Genomic DNA, 15,377 nt, shown 5'->3' on the forward strand with positions numbered 1-15,377 from the left:
CCTCCCCTTACTTTTGACTTAGGGAAACATTTTGTGTTTTAGCTCATATAAATCTATGAGGAATCTCACATTTCATCAACTGGCTTATCTTGATTTGGGAAGTGTGAATTGTTTTCATTAAATATCTTTTTTTGATTGGAGCCTTACCTTGTATTCAGAATTCCTTAAAGAGCATATTTCTTTTCTTTAGTTTTTCAGAATCTGAAAGCGTCTCTAATAACTATTTCTTGCTTTCATATAACCTTGGGTTTTGCTAATTTCATTGCTCATACTTAAGAATTTTGTATATGTCATATTCTAGTTTCTCAGATTGTCCTTTGTCTTCCTTGATAAGTCTTCTGTGATCCTGATTTATTTTCTTTGTCATACAACTTATGTTGGTTTTTTTTTTCTGGCACCTTGTAGTATTTTTTCCTTGTAATTGTAATTTAACTATAAGGTGTGTCTGAGTGTTGAATCTTGAGCTATTTTTTATAGAATCCTAAAGACTCTTTATTTCTATATTTTTACTTGTTTTAATAATTGTGCAATTTTTCCTTTGATGATATTCTGGATTTTTCTGGAATAAATGATTTGTATTGTTTTGTTTTTTATAAAACTTTCTAAAATTTCTGGGATGTTGATAATCTTGAGATCCCTACATTTGGACCTGTCATTTAGGTCTATCTTTTGAATCAGTATATTTTCCAATTTTTTTTACATATTTCAGTGGTATTATGTCTGGCTTTTTCTCAGTTGAGTAGCATTGTATGCAAATATGTTTTGCATTGTAATGTCTGTTTTGGGCTGCTTCTCTTGTGTCTTTTGTATTTTCTATAGGTCATTTTAAATGATTTCATCCTCATCTTTTTTAGCATCTATTAATTATGTTATTTAATCTCTTCCAAAGAATTTTTCTACTTATGAGGGTATGTTTTATGTTTGGGTTTTTTTTAGTTTTCTTATTAATGTTCATTCTTTTCATAATTTTCTCAAATGTGTCATTTATCCATTCATTTGAAGATTTTTCTAGGAATATTTGTGTTAGTTTTTTCATATCTATATTGCTTCTGGTATTTTAGCTGTTTCAATTACACAAAGTTGTTGAGGCTTAAAAATTGTATTAGTCTTTTGTTCATTTCCTATTTTGGTTGATTTTTATGCTCTTGCATGTTTTTAAAGTTATCTTCTCATTGATATTTCCATTTCTCATTTTTGAGAGGTAAATGAAGAGTGTGACTCCTTTTTGAACTCACTCAGCCATTTTTGACTAGAAAGCCTGTTTCTAGTCAATATTTCACTAAACATTTTTGACCCATTGGAATATAGCATCAATATCAAAATTAAGTTACCATTTTGTTCTTAGTGAAATTTTAAAAAATGGTATTGCAAGAAAGATCTGACTTTATCCAATCCTCTAGTAATTTAGCTTTGATACTGGAACAGAACAAAGCACTCATAGGAGATCTGATAACTAACAAAAAAGAGATTTGATTAGTCATAATAGGGGAATAGTCAATAGTCAGTAAAATTTATTGACTTCTATGAACCTGGCACTGTGCTAAGAACTAAGGCTACAAATAATGGGAGATTAGGGTAGGAGAGACAGTCCATGTCCTCAAAGATCTTACAATTTGATGGGGGAAGACAAATATTTAAAAGTTGGAGGGAGGAAGGTCCTTGATTTAGAGGCATAGAGGAAAAGTGAGAAAAGTCCTAGAGTAGTGCAGCCAGTTGCAAAATGAGATGCCTGAACTGAGCTCCCTCCTTAAATGGAAGTTTTGGGGTTCATGGCTCACCTTCCAAACAGAAGGGCAAAGTATAGTGATAAAGTGGAGCACCAAGGCTGATGGGATCTTTCAGGATGAGGAAGGAATGATATTTAATAACTATATTCAGCGAGGACCTTAAATATATTTAGCTTATTGTAGCTCTCCTGTGTCTATGGTAACCTGCTGGTTAACTGGTCATTGAGGAGCAACAGTATTCAGAAGACTTAAAATCTGTTGGCAATTACATCTCAAGGACAGTTTCAGTAACTTTTCTTTCTTATTTTTTTTCCCCTCAGGGCAATGGGGGTTAAGTGACTTACCCAGGGTCATACAGCTAGTAAGTGTCAAGTGTCTAAGGCTGGATTTGAACTCAGGTCCTCCTGAATCCAGGGCTGGTGCTTTATCCACTGCACCACCTAGCTGCCCAGTTTCAGTAACTTTTGGGGGGGGGTTGGGCAATGAGAGTTAAGTGACTTGCCCAAGGTCACACAGCTAGTAAGTGTCAAGTGTCTGAGGCCGGATTTGAATTCAGGTCCTCCTGAATCCAGGGCCGATGCTTTATCCACTGTGTCACCTAGCTGCCCCAGTTTCAGTAACTTTTAAGGAAAAAAGCAAGCCAGTTTACACAGAAGGATCACTCTGGTAAAAATTAAGTCCTCCAACAACTATCACAGTATCATGTGAGAGGTGAAGTAGCATTTTTAGGTTTATATCCAGAAAGGCTAATATAATTAGATTCACATAATTTTAAAACCAAAAGAGACCTGAGAGAGAATTGGTTCTAACCTCATCTTACAGATTAAGACATTTAGGATAAGAGAGTTGAAATGATTTACCCAAGCTCATACCTCTAGCTAGGAGCAGAGTCAGGACTGAAATGTGAATATATATATAATATACATATATATATTCATGAATATATGCAAATGCATGTTCTAACTTAGAAGTTATTATACTATCTACTTTGTCATGCTATTGTCACCCACAATATATCTGTGACAAAAGAAAGAATTCTCTCATATGCTGTAGGACTAAAGGCGGCTAGTACTTTGATGTAATACTGGACTTTACACTATATTGTTGATATTCTACATTTATGAGTGTTATTCTAAGTACGTGACCACAGGATCTGTATGTACTCCTTTGACAGTTTTTTATGGGATCAAAATCACATAAGGAACCATCATTAACCAGATTATAGAGGTAATTAGCATAATTTGAACTATTCTGTTTGAATTTAGCTTAACACAACTTCAACCTAGAATTTGGTAAGCTTTTCTCTCCACATAGATCAAATGTCTAAAAAAAAAAGAGAGAGAAGATAAATAATTTGCTCCAAAGCAATGACTATGGCCTGAGAATTTACTTAGATTTGAAGGTACATTTGAACTGAAAAGAGTAATCAAACAAAGTAGTTCCTGACTATTTTTATAAGCAGGTAGTTGTTTGCTCTTAGAGTAATGAATTATAGTAGAAATGATTAATTGAGATTCAGGTGATATGGACAAACTGGGATAGGTCAAATGAAAAAAATTGAAGGCAGGAAAGTCTAATGATTTTTGAAATGTAGTTGTAAACAGAGACATACTTTGGATGAGGTGACAAGAGCTTTCTCTTAAAGCACTGAAATTTAGAAGCACTGACAACTTTTTGAGGACATTCTTACTCCTTCACTCCAAGCAGCTTTACCTCTGGTGAATGCCTTTCTGCCCAGTCCCACCCTAGACAATACTTGTGATAATGTACTCCCTCCCTTCAGCGATTGCATCTCTACCCCCCTGGTGCTTCCTGTCTCTCTCTCACCAGTAGTGATCAGTCCTTCAGCAGTATGGAAAACTCATGAAATCCTGGTAGTATGTGGTTCTTTTTCTTTTTTTTTTTTTTTTTATTGTTTGTTGGTTTGGTTTTTTGTGGGGCAATGGGGGTTAAGTGACTTGCCCAGGGTCACACAGCTAGTAAGTGTCAAGTGTCTGAGGCCGGATTTGAACTCGGGTACTTCTGAATCTAAGGCCAGTGCTTTATCCACTGCACCACCTAACTGCCCCCGGTTATTTTTCTTAACAACCATAACCCAGGTGAGGTTCCCACTTTGGTTCCTTAACCATCCCCACTTTTTTCTATGTGCAAATATTCATAGAATTTATTTGTAAATCTCTAATATATTTGGTAGTCTTTGACAGAAATTTTAAAAATGTTTTATTAAAGCCTAAAGATGATTTTCATCCCTTGCTCCATCCTACTATACACTGTTGGAATGCAACAAATGAACTATATGTGGGCTGTGAAGAGGGTCACATTCTATTGATAAATGCGGAAAGTCTACTTGTTACTATCCTGTCTCGGTTTGCTGAAGCACCACAAGGTAAGAAACAGCTATGCTAAATTTATTCAGATATCATTCTTAGTATGCTTAAATATAAGAATTCTATCATATTTTCCCTTTCCTTGGAGTCATTTCTGACCTATCCTCTTTTAAACTTTGTCAAGTTAGTCACCTTGTCCTATTAAATTTTCCTACAAAATATTTCTTATAACTGACTTTTATTCTCCATTTCCATTGTCATCACCCTAGTCTAGGCCCTAATAATCTCATACTCAAGTTTATGCAATAGTCTTCTAGTTGGACTCCCTAAATATAATCTCCAGTTTTTTTATGTACTGTTGCTAGATTATTCAATGTTACTTTCATCATATCATTATTAAGTCATATTAAGTCTAAGCTCCTCTCTGTGGCTTTCAACACCCTTCATAATTTATATTCCATCTACTCTGTTTTCTTATCCAGTCTTATTTTCCAAAATTCCCAGACATGACTGCTTCCTTCTTTTAGGTCAATGTCCTTGTTGTTCATTCATTTCAGTTGTCCCACTCTTCGTTATGCCATTTGGGGTTTTCTTGGCAAAGATACTGGAGTGGTTTGCCACTTGTTCTCCAGCAGAAAGTGAGGAAACTGAGACAAACAGGGTTAAGTGACTTGCCCAGGATCACACAGTTAGTAAGTGTCTGAGGCCAGATTTGGACTCAGGAAGATGGGTCTTCCAGACTGTAGGCCCGACACTCTATCTACTGCACTACCTAATTGCCTATACTGTCTTTATCATCTCACAATAACATTATGCTTTTTGTTACATCTATTCTTTGCTCATATTATTGCTCGTGCTTTTCTTTTGTCAGTTCTTTCAGACCTAGATTAAGTTCTACCTCCATCAACCTTTCTTCAAGTTGTCTATTCCTTTTTGGTTTTCAACTCCTTTGAATTCCCACTTGAGGGTAAAGTATGCACCACGCAACTTGGAATTGATTTACTATCCTGGATGGTTCATTAATTATTTCATTTGTATCAATATTTTTATGTGTATTACATTGTAAATAGTTTTAGGGAGGGGCCCTTCATTTGTATCCCTCACAGCATCTGAAATATTGTTTATGGGTTGAAGTATTTTATTGAAATTTGAATTATTGCTTTAATATTTGTAATTTTTATATACATAAAACTGTAGCTCATATTTTTACAATAATTTACAAAATGGTGAGCATTTCAATAAATCAACCAATTATTCACCAAACAAATTTGTCAGGTACCTAATATGTGCCCAGCACTGTGCTTGGTGCTGGGGATACAAAGAAAAAATTAAATGGTCTCTACCCTCAAAGAGCTTACTTACCTTCTATAGGGTCGAGACAACATATACACATAGCTGTATATATAAAGTATATATAGAATAATTACAAGGTAATTACATTTTTGTGGGATAGTATCAGTAGCTGGAGGGATCAGAAAATGTTTCATGTAAAAGGTGACATTTGAAGGGAAATCGGGATTCTAAGAGAATAAGGTAAGAAGAGTATATTTCAGGTATGGAAGATATCCTTGCAAACGCAAAAAACCCAACTATGGATGTACTGACGTGTGAGGAATAGCAAAAAGTCTGACTGGACTGTAGAATGCATGAAGAGAAATAATATATGGCATTTGAAAGGTAAATTGGAGCCAGGTTGTGAAAGAGTTTAAATATCAGACATAAAAGCTTAAATTGTGAGAGCCAGCCACTGGAATTTATTCATTGTGGAGTGTCAAGGTTAAACCTTTGCTTTAGAAAAACTAAATCAGCAGCTTTTAAAGGCGGAATAGAGGAGTAAGACACTGAAGCAAGAAGAACAATTAGGAAGCTCTTCCAATAGACTAGCTGAGAGGTGATGAGGACTTGAAATAGTGTGGTGGCTATGTTCATAGAGAGAAGGTAATGGATGGAAGAGATGTAGAGGTAGAAACAACAAAATTTGGCGACTGATTGGCTCTTTCAGAGAGCATGGAATTAAAGCTAACATTGGGATTTAGAAATTGGGAGACTGGAATAATGATGGTACCCTGATTAGAAGTAGCTTTTTGGGAGGATGGAGAAGGTAAAAAAATCTATTTCGGACATGCTGAGCTTAAGGAACCTATTGGAAATTCAGTTTGAAATATCCAACAGGCATTTGGAGATGTGAGAATGGAGCTCAGGAGAGGGAATAGGGCACAATATGTATATCTGGATGGATATGCCATCTGCATAGAAAGGATAATTGAAGTTCTGGGAGATGGTGAGATCACCAAGTGAGAGAGTGCAGAGAAAGAAGAGGAACCAGGACAGTCCTTTAGTTAGGAAGCTTGACATGGATAATGATCTAGCAAAGGAATTTGAGAAGGAGTGGTCAGACAAGCTGGAGAAGCAAGGGAGAACACTGTAATGAAAACCCAGAAAAATGTGAATATTAGAGAGGAGATACTGGAATCCTCCATCTTCAGTTGCTAAGTTTTTTGGTTCTAATAAATGAGAATGGCATTGAAGGACACAGCTCATAACAAAATAGCTGAAGACAGTGTGCCTGGGATGCGTATGGGAGGGGGTATGTGTTTTTGTCCACTTTTCCTACAGGCTCCAAATTGGCTTCCAGAATGGCTGTAACAATTCACAACTCTGCCAACAATGCACAAGTGAACTTGTTTTCCTGTATCCCTCCAATAATTCTTATTTTTCTTTGAAAAAATATGTGATTGGGGCAGCTAGGTGGCACAGTGTATAAAGCACTGGCTCTGGATTTAGGAGGACCTGAGTTCAAATGCGGCCTCAGACACGTAACACTTAGTAGCTGTGTGACTCTGGGCAAGTCACTTAACCCTCATTGCCCCTCCCCCAAATATGTGATTATTTCATTATTGACAAATGGAAACTCAGAGTTGTTTTAATTTGCATTTCTCTTACTATTAAGTGATTTGAAACATTCTTTTAGTTATTGAAAAAAGTGAGGAGGAAGGAAACCAAGAAGGACCATATCTCAGAATATATATACCACAAAGCAATCATCATCAAAAACATTTGCTACTAGTTAAAAAATAGAGAAGTCAATTAGTGGGACAGATTATGTTATAGAATATACCAAAGCAAATAATCATAACAACCTAGTGTTAAAAAAAAACCCAGACCCCAGCGATCTGAATAAGAAATCACTATTTCACAGAACTATTGAGAAAATTGGAAGAAATTAGAGTAAGATTGCACTCTGTATACCAAGATTTAGAACTTTTTCATATGGTTATTGACAGTTTTGAACTCTTCCCTCAATAAAATTCCTGTTCATATCTTTTAACTATTTATCTCTCTTGGAATGACTCTCATCTGTCTATACAATCATCCTTGATCTCATTGCCTAATATTTCCTTCAATTAGGCACTGATACTTCTTTCCTCAAAGCTAACTACTTGGGCCAGGACCTGTGTCCCCCAGATTGCCCTTTTTGGTAGATAATAAGACTAATGGCTCAGTGGTACATTAATTAACCCAGTTTGCTTTAGGAAAGCTAGCCACCCATCTATGGGTGTTTGTGCTTTAGTGGGGGATCTAAAGAAGATAAGCATATTTATATAAGCATATTTAATTTGGAGGTTACCTAGTGCCTTTAGAATTTCAGCTATGTGAATACTCCCTGTTTCTTTACTGTAAGATAGTAGCTTGCTAAGGCCAGTAATATGTGAATATATTCTTTCATACTAGGTAGAGAAAATAGAATATATAAAGGTTTCTGTTGACTTAAAATTTTAGATGTGAAATATCCTGCAGTGTGTTGTGGTTATCTGAAGAAATCAATTTCAACAAGAATTTATTAAGCACTTGCTATATACAAGGTACTATGTTGGGCATTATATTTGAAAGTTTCTCACTTTTTTCTTTTCACATAAAGATGAAAATATGCTTACCTTGATGCCTTCATCCATGCTTACGCCTGAAGAAAAGTGGAGACAAAGAGGTATGCACTTAAAAAATGAATTAATATCATAGTATAAGTCCAAGCTTATGTTAGCCTTCAGGCTAAATTTCTTGATGAACCCCATCTATGAAGTAAATTATCTTTTCTGGAATGAGGAGTTGCTTTTGTGTGTCCCATGGCCTTCTCTAAAGGAGGGCTCTTCTCCAAAAATAGATCTTTCAGGGTTCCTTTTATTCCCTCTTAGATACTCAGCTAAATCTTTTGTTTCTTGATAACCTGTAGAAATGCTGCCTATAATTGCAGCTGCTGAACTAAACTATTGAAGAAGTCTTAGTAAACTACTCTCAAAATACAATCAGGACTAATATCTTCAAGGAAAAACAGTCTTCCATGAACAATCTTACCTGATTTTTTTTTTTTAACTCTTCCTTCTTGGTATCCCCTTTAGGGCTTGTGTACTTAGTTTATCCTATGTAAGTTTGTTATGACGAATATCTGTGGTCACAACTTTTGGACCACCTTAAAGAAAACCAGACCAACTGGGGTTCTATCTATTCTTTCTTTCCTTCCTTTTTTTTTTTCTACCTATCCACCCACCTACCTACCTAAATACCTACCCACCCACCCATCTATCCATCCATCCAGCTAGCTAGCTATTTCTATTTATTTACTGAGGGAGTGGGATAGAATTCTTCATGGGCAAAGCATCTACTTTAAACAAAGCATTCCATGGTATACCAAAACATTTTCATAGTACAAACTTTGCCAGATTCATACTTATATAAAATAAGCCTATAGGAAAGCAGGCTTCCTTCCATGCTACAACTCTCTTTTTATTCTTTCATTTCTCTCTCCTATAGATCCTTTCCTACAGTCCCCTTGTTACCACCTCTATGCTGCTGTTCTAGATATAATGTAAACAATGCTGGATTTGGAATAAGGAAAGATCTAGGTTTGAATCCCACCTCTGACACTGGTTGTGAAACTATAAGCAACTTACTTAAGTTTCCTTACCTGTGAAAAGGGGAAAATAATAATACCTTTAATACTTACCTCATAGGGTTTATCTGAGGTCAGCAGTAATAATCATTCTCATTAATATTAATCATTGTTGTTATTATTTTTTATTATCATCCCTTATAGAGAGGCAGTATGGAGTAGTAAACAGAACCAACCTCAGAGACAGGGCTACCTGGGTTCAAATCTAATAGCAGATACATATTGACTGTGTAACCCTGGGCAAGTCACTTAACTTTATCAGTGTCCTAGGCTACTAACTCTCAAAGACTCTAAGAGGCAGATTTGTATTTGGAGAGGGAGTTTCTTCACCTGAAAGCTCCCTTTATCAGTGATAACACAGGTCTGCACAAATAGGACATTCTTTGAAGATCGTATATGTTTTATGTATGCATTCAAACTAACAGACTGTGGTGTGTATGGGTGCACATCAACTCATCTTATTGGCAAGCTCCATAAAACCCAAAGGGGGGGGGCAGGGAGGAAAAGGTTTTTCCAACTAATCCAGGTCTTTTTAATCCCCCTATAGCAATTATTGACTTACTAGCTAAAAGACTGACAGTAAGTGACTGAAAAATCATACATTCTGGATATATGGTCCATCCTGAAAGTAAGGAATCTTAGCAACCCTCTTAAACTATTTTTTTCCACCGTGAGGAAACTTTCATAAAGCTTATTTCTCTGGGAAAAAAACTTCCAGAATAATGAAGAATAATAGTATGAATGGAAAGTTTATATGATTTTGAGTTGGAAGATAGACTAGAGGTCATTGAAACCAATCACTTTCCTCATTTTACAGCCAAGTCAAGGAACAGTTGAATTCAATCTGTAAGCATTTTACAAACAAGGAAAGTGATGCCCTGAGAGGGTGACTTACCTAGGGTTACACAGCTGGTAAGGGTCTGAGGCTAGATTTGATCCCAGATCTTCCTGACTTCAGGTGCAGTGTTCTATCTATTTACTATACTACCTCCTCATAAAAGCATGAATATAAAGCTTATTATTGTTATTATATTTTGATATTTCTATCACCCATGCTACTTTGTTTTTATTTCATGAAAATGAAGAAATCCATTCCAAAGATACCAGTGTAAACACCATGGCATTTCACAAAGAAGGACTATTTGTTTCTGGAAATGTAAGATGCTCTTCTCTCATATTTATTTTCCCTTAGAAAATACATGGCACAAAGTTTCCTTTTTCTATTTTTCTGACCTAGATTTTAGAATGTTATTTATTTCAGAATAATATTCTAAATTGCTATCTTTGTAGTTTGTTTTTTGAAAGTGAATGTAAACTTTAAGAAATATAATTTCTTGGGGAAGAAGGTAGAAAGGGTGAAGGGAACTACAGTAAAGAAATCCCAGATGATTATATTTAATTGTAGCCTAAGTCTTGCTTCCGTGGTTTGTTTCTTAATTTATTTCTCACTCTAGTGATTATCCATTGTAGTTTATAGCTCTAAAGGCTGCTGCAAAAATGAAAAAGAACCAGATCAATTGTTATTTCTCATTGTAGCATCAGAGTCAACACCTTAGTAGCTGTTTAATTCTCTTAGAATAGAGTGTTTTGTCCTTTATTGGGTCAAAATTTTGCTCTTATCTATAGGAAGAATTAGCTCTAAGATACTTCCTGGCAGAAGGTCAGTAACCCAGAGTAGCAGGATGTGGCTACTTCAGTTGCTAAAAATCTATCGTGTATACATACATATATAAACAAACAAGCGTCCATACACACACAAATATACACACACACACACACACATCTTGTGTGTATGTGTATGTGTGTGTGTATACACAGAGAAAGAAATTAAGAGAGAGGGTCAGCCCATAGATTCCCAATTGGAACTGCCTTCCCTTTCTCAGATTGTTTTAATACTTTATATTCCCTTCATAATTGCCTTTCCTACCATTTTAACCTACTTATAAGAGAATGAGTGGAGGCTAAGGGGAGAGTTGCAATGCCACCGATTCATTTGCTTTGGGCCCATATCCCCAGAGTGATGGAGAGTGCTGAATCCAGACACCTGATAGTTGTCTAATATTGATTTCAAGGAATGTAGATATATTAGCCCAAATTCAAGTCTTGCTACTAGAAAAAAGACCTCAAAGTCTTTCTATAGGCAGGCCAGCAATATTCTCTTTACACACTAAAGGATAGTTAAATTAGCCTATGTCTATTTATCATCAGTAATTATTATTCAGGCAGTTAATCAGCAAGCATGTATTAATCACTTAATTACGTATCAGGCACTGTGCTAGATGCTGGGGATACAAATATAAAGAAGAAACAGGCGTTAATATCAAAGAGTATACATACTAACAGAGACAAAATGTATTTGTGTGTATATACTTACACACATAGTAGACACCTACTGTGTTCTCAGTTTTTTTCTTAGATGCCAAAGAAAACTTTAAAAACAAGCTTCTTCCCTCAGAAAACTTGAGAAGGCCAGACATGAACAAATGAAACATTAGAAAATATAAGACAATAGTGAGAATCAAGTTGTAAGACTAATTTCCATGTGACATGAAAGCTACAAAAGAAAATCTGTTTCATTACTTTATCATAAATAACATTGTACATAATTAGCAGCCTCATACAAACTAAAAACAACAACAACTGGATTTCAAAGAAGGAGATTGTTAAAGATTTGGGAAAGGCTTCCTGAAGGAGATAAGACTTTAAAAAAAAATAGGGGGGCAGCTAGGTGGCGCAGTGGATAGAGCACCAGTCCTGGAGTCAAGAGTACCTGAGTTCAAATCCGGCCTCAGACACTTAACACTTACTAGCTGTGTGACCCTGGGTAAGTCACTTAACCCCAATTGCCTCACTAAAAAAAATAAAAATAAAAAAAAATAGGTAGAATTTGCTTCAAATGGGAGGAGTGTACTTCCTAAATGGTATGTGTACAGCAATGCTCTTGGTGTAACCAGATTAGTGTGGAAAGTCTATTTTACAATGACAGAAACTGACACCAGAATTTATTTTCTTATTTTTTACATCAAGGATGGTATTGTACATTCTTTTACTATCAAGGAAATGCATTACAGAGTAAAAGACCATTTTGATGTGCAAGAGCCTGTAGGAAGTATTATATTCTCTCCTGATTACACACTGTTACTGATTGAAACTCTCAAGGTATGAAATATAATGAATTCCTCTTATGAAAGGCTAATACAATGTATCATGGAAAATATTCTCTTGTTGATGTACTTACAGTCAGCAGTGGGATGTGGCAACCAAATACTTGAGCTTCATGAAAAGAGGCAAATCTCCTGAGAATGGGGAGATAACAGTCCCACTGCATTCTACTCTTGTCTGATCTCATCTGGAGTATTATGTTCAGTTCTGGGTATCACAGTTTATTTAAGTTATTGATAAGCTGGGAAAAATTCAGAGGAAGAATAACCAGGATGGTCAAAGGCCTTGAGGCCATGTTATATTAAGATCTGATCTGGGCATGTTTAGCTTAGAGAAGAGTAGATTTAAAGGGCAGCATTTTAGTGGTTTGTAAGGGCTATATGTGGGGAAGAAATTAGATTGGTTTTAAGGTAGAACCAATAGCAGTGGGTAGTAGTTATAAAAAGACAAATTTAGATTTGTTGTCAGACCAGACTTAACAATCAGAGTTGTCCGAAAGTGAAATGGAGTGCCTTAATAAGCCCTCCATCCCACCTCTTTGGAAGTCTTCAAGCAGAAACTTGATGATTACTTGTTGGGTAAATCATCTAAAGGCATTCCTTTAGGATATGGGTTGTACTAGATGGACACTGATAACCCTTTCAGTTCTCAAATTCTGTGATCTTTCATCATTAGGATGTGACTTTAATGAAGTATACAAAGGGTATGATTATAAAGGGCTGTTTTCCCACGCTATCTCCCTTGTTTTGACTTTGTTTCCTTCCCTGTATAGGCTTGACTCCATAGAGAACCATTTAAAAAATGCATGGTACTTTATCCAGGAATCCCTTGGCTGTTTGACCTTCCATTGTTCCTTCTTTGCTAATTCCAACACTGGGTCACACTTAATAGTCTACCCTCTTTAGACAACGGATGTGTAATTGATATATTGCTTACCTTCTCAGTGGATGGAAGAGGGAGTGCAAGGGAGGGAGAAATTAGGAACTCAATTTTTTGTGTGTGTGTGGGACAATGAGGGTTAAGCTAGTAAGTGTCAAGTGTCTGAGACTGGATTTGAACTCAGATCCTCCTGAATCCAGGGCCACCTAGCTTCTCCTGGAACTCAAAATTTAAAAGGAAAAGAATGTTTAAAATGAATTAACACTACATTTAGGGAAAGTCATGAAATCAGGTGGATCAAAACCACACAAATTTCATGCTGTTTCATGCTAAGTCACTTAACCTCTCTCTGCCTATTTCCTCATCTGTAAAATGGGGATGATAATAGTACCCACTTCCCAGAATTGTTGTGAGGATCAAATGAAATAATATTTGTAGAGTGCTTAGCACAGTGCCTGGAACACAATAGATGCTATATAAATGTTATTTATTATTATTTAACTTCAACTGCATCCATACTACTACATAGCAACACTTTTATTCATAATTATCTACTACAGTTCTCAGGGCTATTCCAAACCCTTCTTCTCTGTCTTTTAACCCTTATGGCTGCCCTTCTACTCTGAAAAGATAAACTGACCTTCAGCTCTAAAGAGACAGCTGATGCTATTTACCTGAGTTTCCTACTCTATACCTCTCTGTTCCTTCACAAACCTTTTTCTTATTTGCTCTGGTGTGAGAGATCAAGATGTACACACACACACACACACACACACACACACACACACACACACCACAATTCCAGACTTAGCTCTTTGAAAGGTGAGTTGATCCATTTAAGATCTGAATTTCTAATCTGTAAGTCATAGACTTTGTCACATTACTCCCCACGCCCCTTCTTTGAGGTGTATTTCAAAGTTTTAAAAAAGAAAATCCAATGTCATGTTTTCTTAAGATGTTATAGCAAATGATTTATTTTCAAATGATTTTTAAAATATGCTTTACAGGGATCAGTTTATACCTATACTTTTGGTGAAGAACCAAAAGTTAAAAAAATCTTGGATGCGTATGGTGGCAATATACAAACAATTGACTTTATCACACCTGGAAACAAATACTGCATGGTAAGGAATTTTCCCTTATCTGTCACAGGATGCAGTAGAACTGAGATGTTTAAAATGTAAACCCTTCTATATTTTAAAAAATTAACTATGCATCAATATTGGAAACTGTCTCTGAATGATGAAGCATTTGCAAGTGCATGACAAGGAATAAGATCTTGAAGATTTTGGTTGGAAGTTAAATTTATTAGTTTTATAACCTTCCTCAACAAGTATGAACTGATATTATCACAATGTTAAGATCATTGATGTTATTTCTTTTTTCTTTTCTTTTTTTTTTAGTGAGGCAATTGGGATTAAGTGACTTACAGCTAATAAGTGTTAAGTGTCTGAGGCCAGATTTTGAACTCAGGTCCTCCTGACTCCAGGGCTGGTGCTCTATCCACTGTACCACCTAGCTGCCCCTCATTGATGTTATTTCATTCCTGAAAATGAAAAAAAAAAGCAAGCAAGAGTCCTTAAAAGACCTTCCCTATACTAGCTTTCCAAAAAGGCATTTCAGTACATTACTTGCAATAGTTAAATATTCAGCAAACTTACAAGGTTTATTTCTCTCCAGAAATATAATAATTAATTAAACAGATTAAACATGTGACATTTTAATCTAGAATTTGCCTCATAATTTGGTATTATGAGTGATACATTTATATCTGAGAGTTTAAAAAATTTTAAGTGCAGTTATTGAAATATGTGTGCCATAAGAAAAGCAAGAAAACACCCACATCAACGTATTGTTCCAATCTCTTTGAACCAAGTCACCAGATATATTATAGGCAGTGGATTATTCCCTTCAGTGGCTCTGATGCTGTACTTGTGATCTGCTCAAAAAATTCATTTCACTATTCAGATGCACTATCATCAAACTCATCAATTGTGGTATAGAGGAAAGAGCATTGACTTAAAACCAAATCTGAATTCTGCCTGTTGCTGGCTGTGTGTCTTTTAGCAAATTACTTCACTTCTCCTATGCCTCAATTTTCTCATCTCTGTAAAATGAGGTGAGGGTTAGACTAGACAAATTCTAAGATTTCTTCCAGCTCAAAATCCTATGCCAAGGGGCAGCTAGGTGGCGCAGTGGATAGAGCACCGGCCCTGGAGTCAGGAGTACCTGAGTTCAAATTCGGCCTCAGACACTTAACACTTACTAGCTGTGTGACCCTGGGCAAGTCACTTAACCCCAATTGCCTCACTAAAAAAAAAAAAAATCCTATGCCAA

At 35.9% G+C, this 15,377-nt stretch overlaps 1 protein-coding gene across 1 annotated transcript in view; it reads left to right on the top strand.

The window, feature by feature from the left end:
• Nucleotides 1-15,377, top strand: part of LOC122738364 (cilia- and flagella-associated protein 43-like) — a 123,070-nt gene that overhangs the window by 27,074 nt on the left and 80,619 nt on the right. Inside the window, exons 8-12 of the mRNA XM_043980409.1 lie at nucleotides 3,957-4,093; nucleotides 6,341-6,348; nucleotides 10,085-10,155; nucleotides 12,027-12,158; nucleotides 14,048-14,164. Coding sequence (XP_043836344.1) covers nucleotides 3,957-4,093; nucleotides 6,341-6,348; nucleotides 10,085-10,155; nucleotides 12,027-12,158; nucleotides 14,048-14,164 — 465 coding nt within the window. The remainder of the gene's footprint in view (nucleotides 1-3,956; nucleotides 4,094-6,340; nucleotides 6,349-10,084; nucleotides 10,156-12,026; nucleotides 12,159-14,047; nucleotides 14,165-15,377) is intronic.

The sequence above is a fragment of the Dromiciops gliroides genome, chromosome 2, assembly GCF_019393635.1.
Source record: "Dromiciops gliroides isolate mDroGli1 chromosome 2, mDroGli1.pri, whole genome shotgun sequence".
NCBI lineage: Eukaryota > Metazoa > Chordata > Mammalia > Microbiotheria > Microbiotheriidae > Dromiciops > Dromiciops gliroides.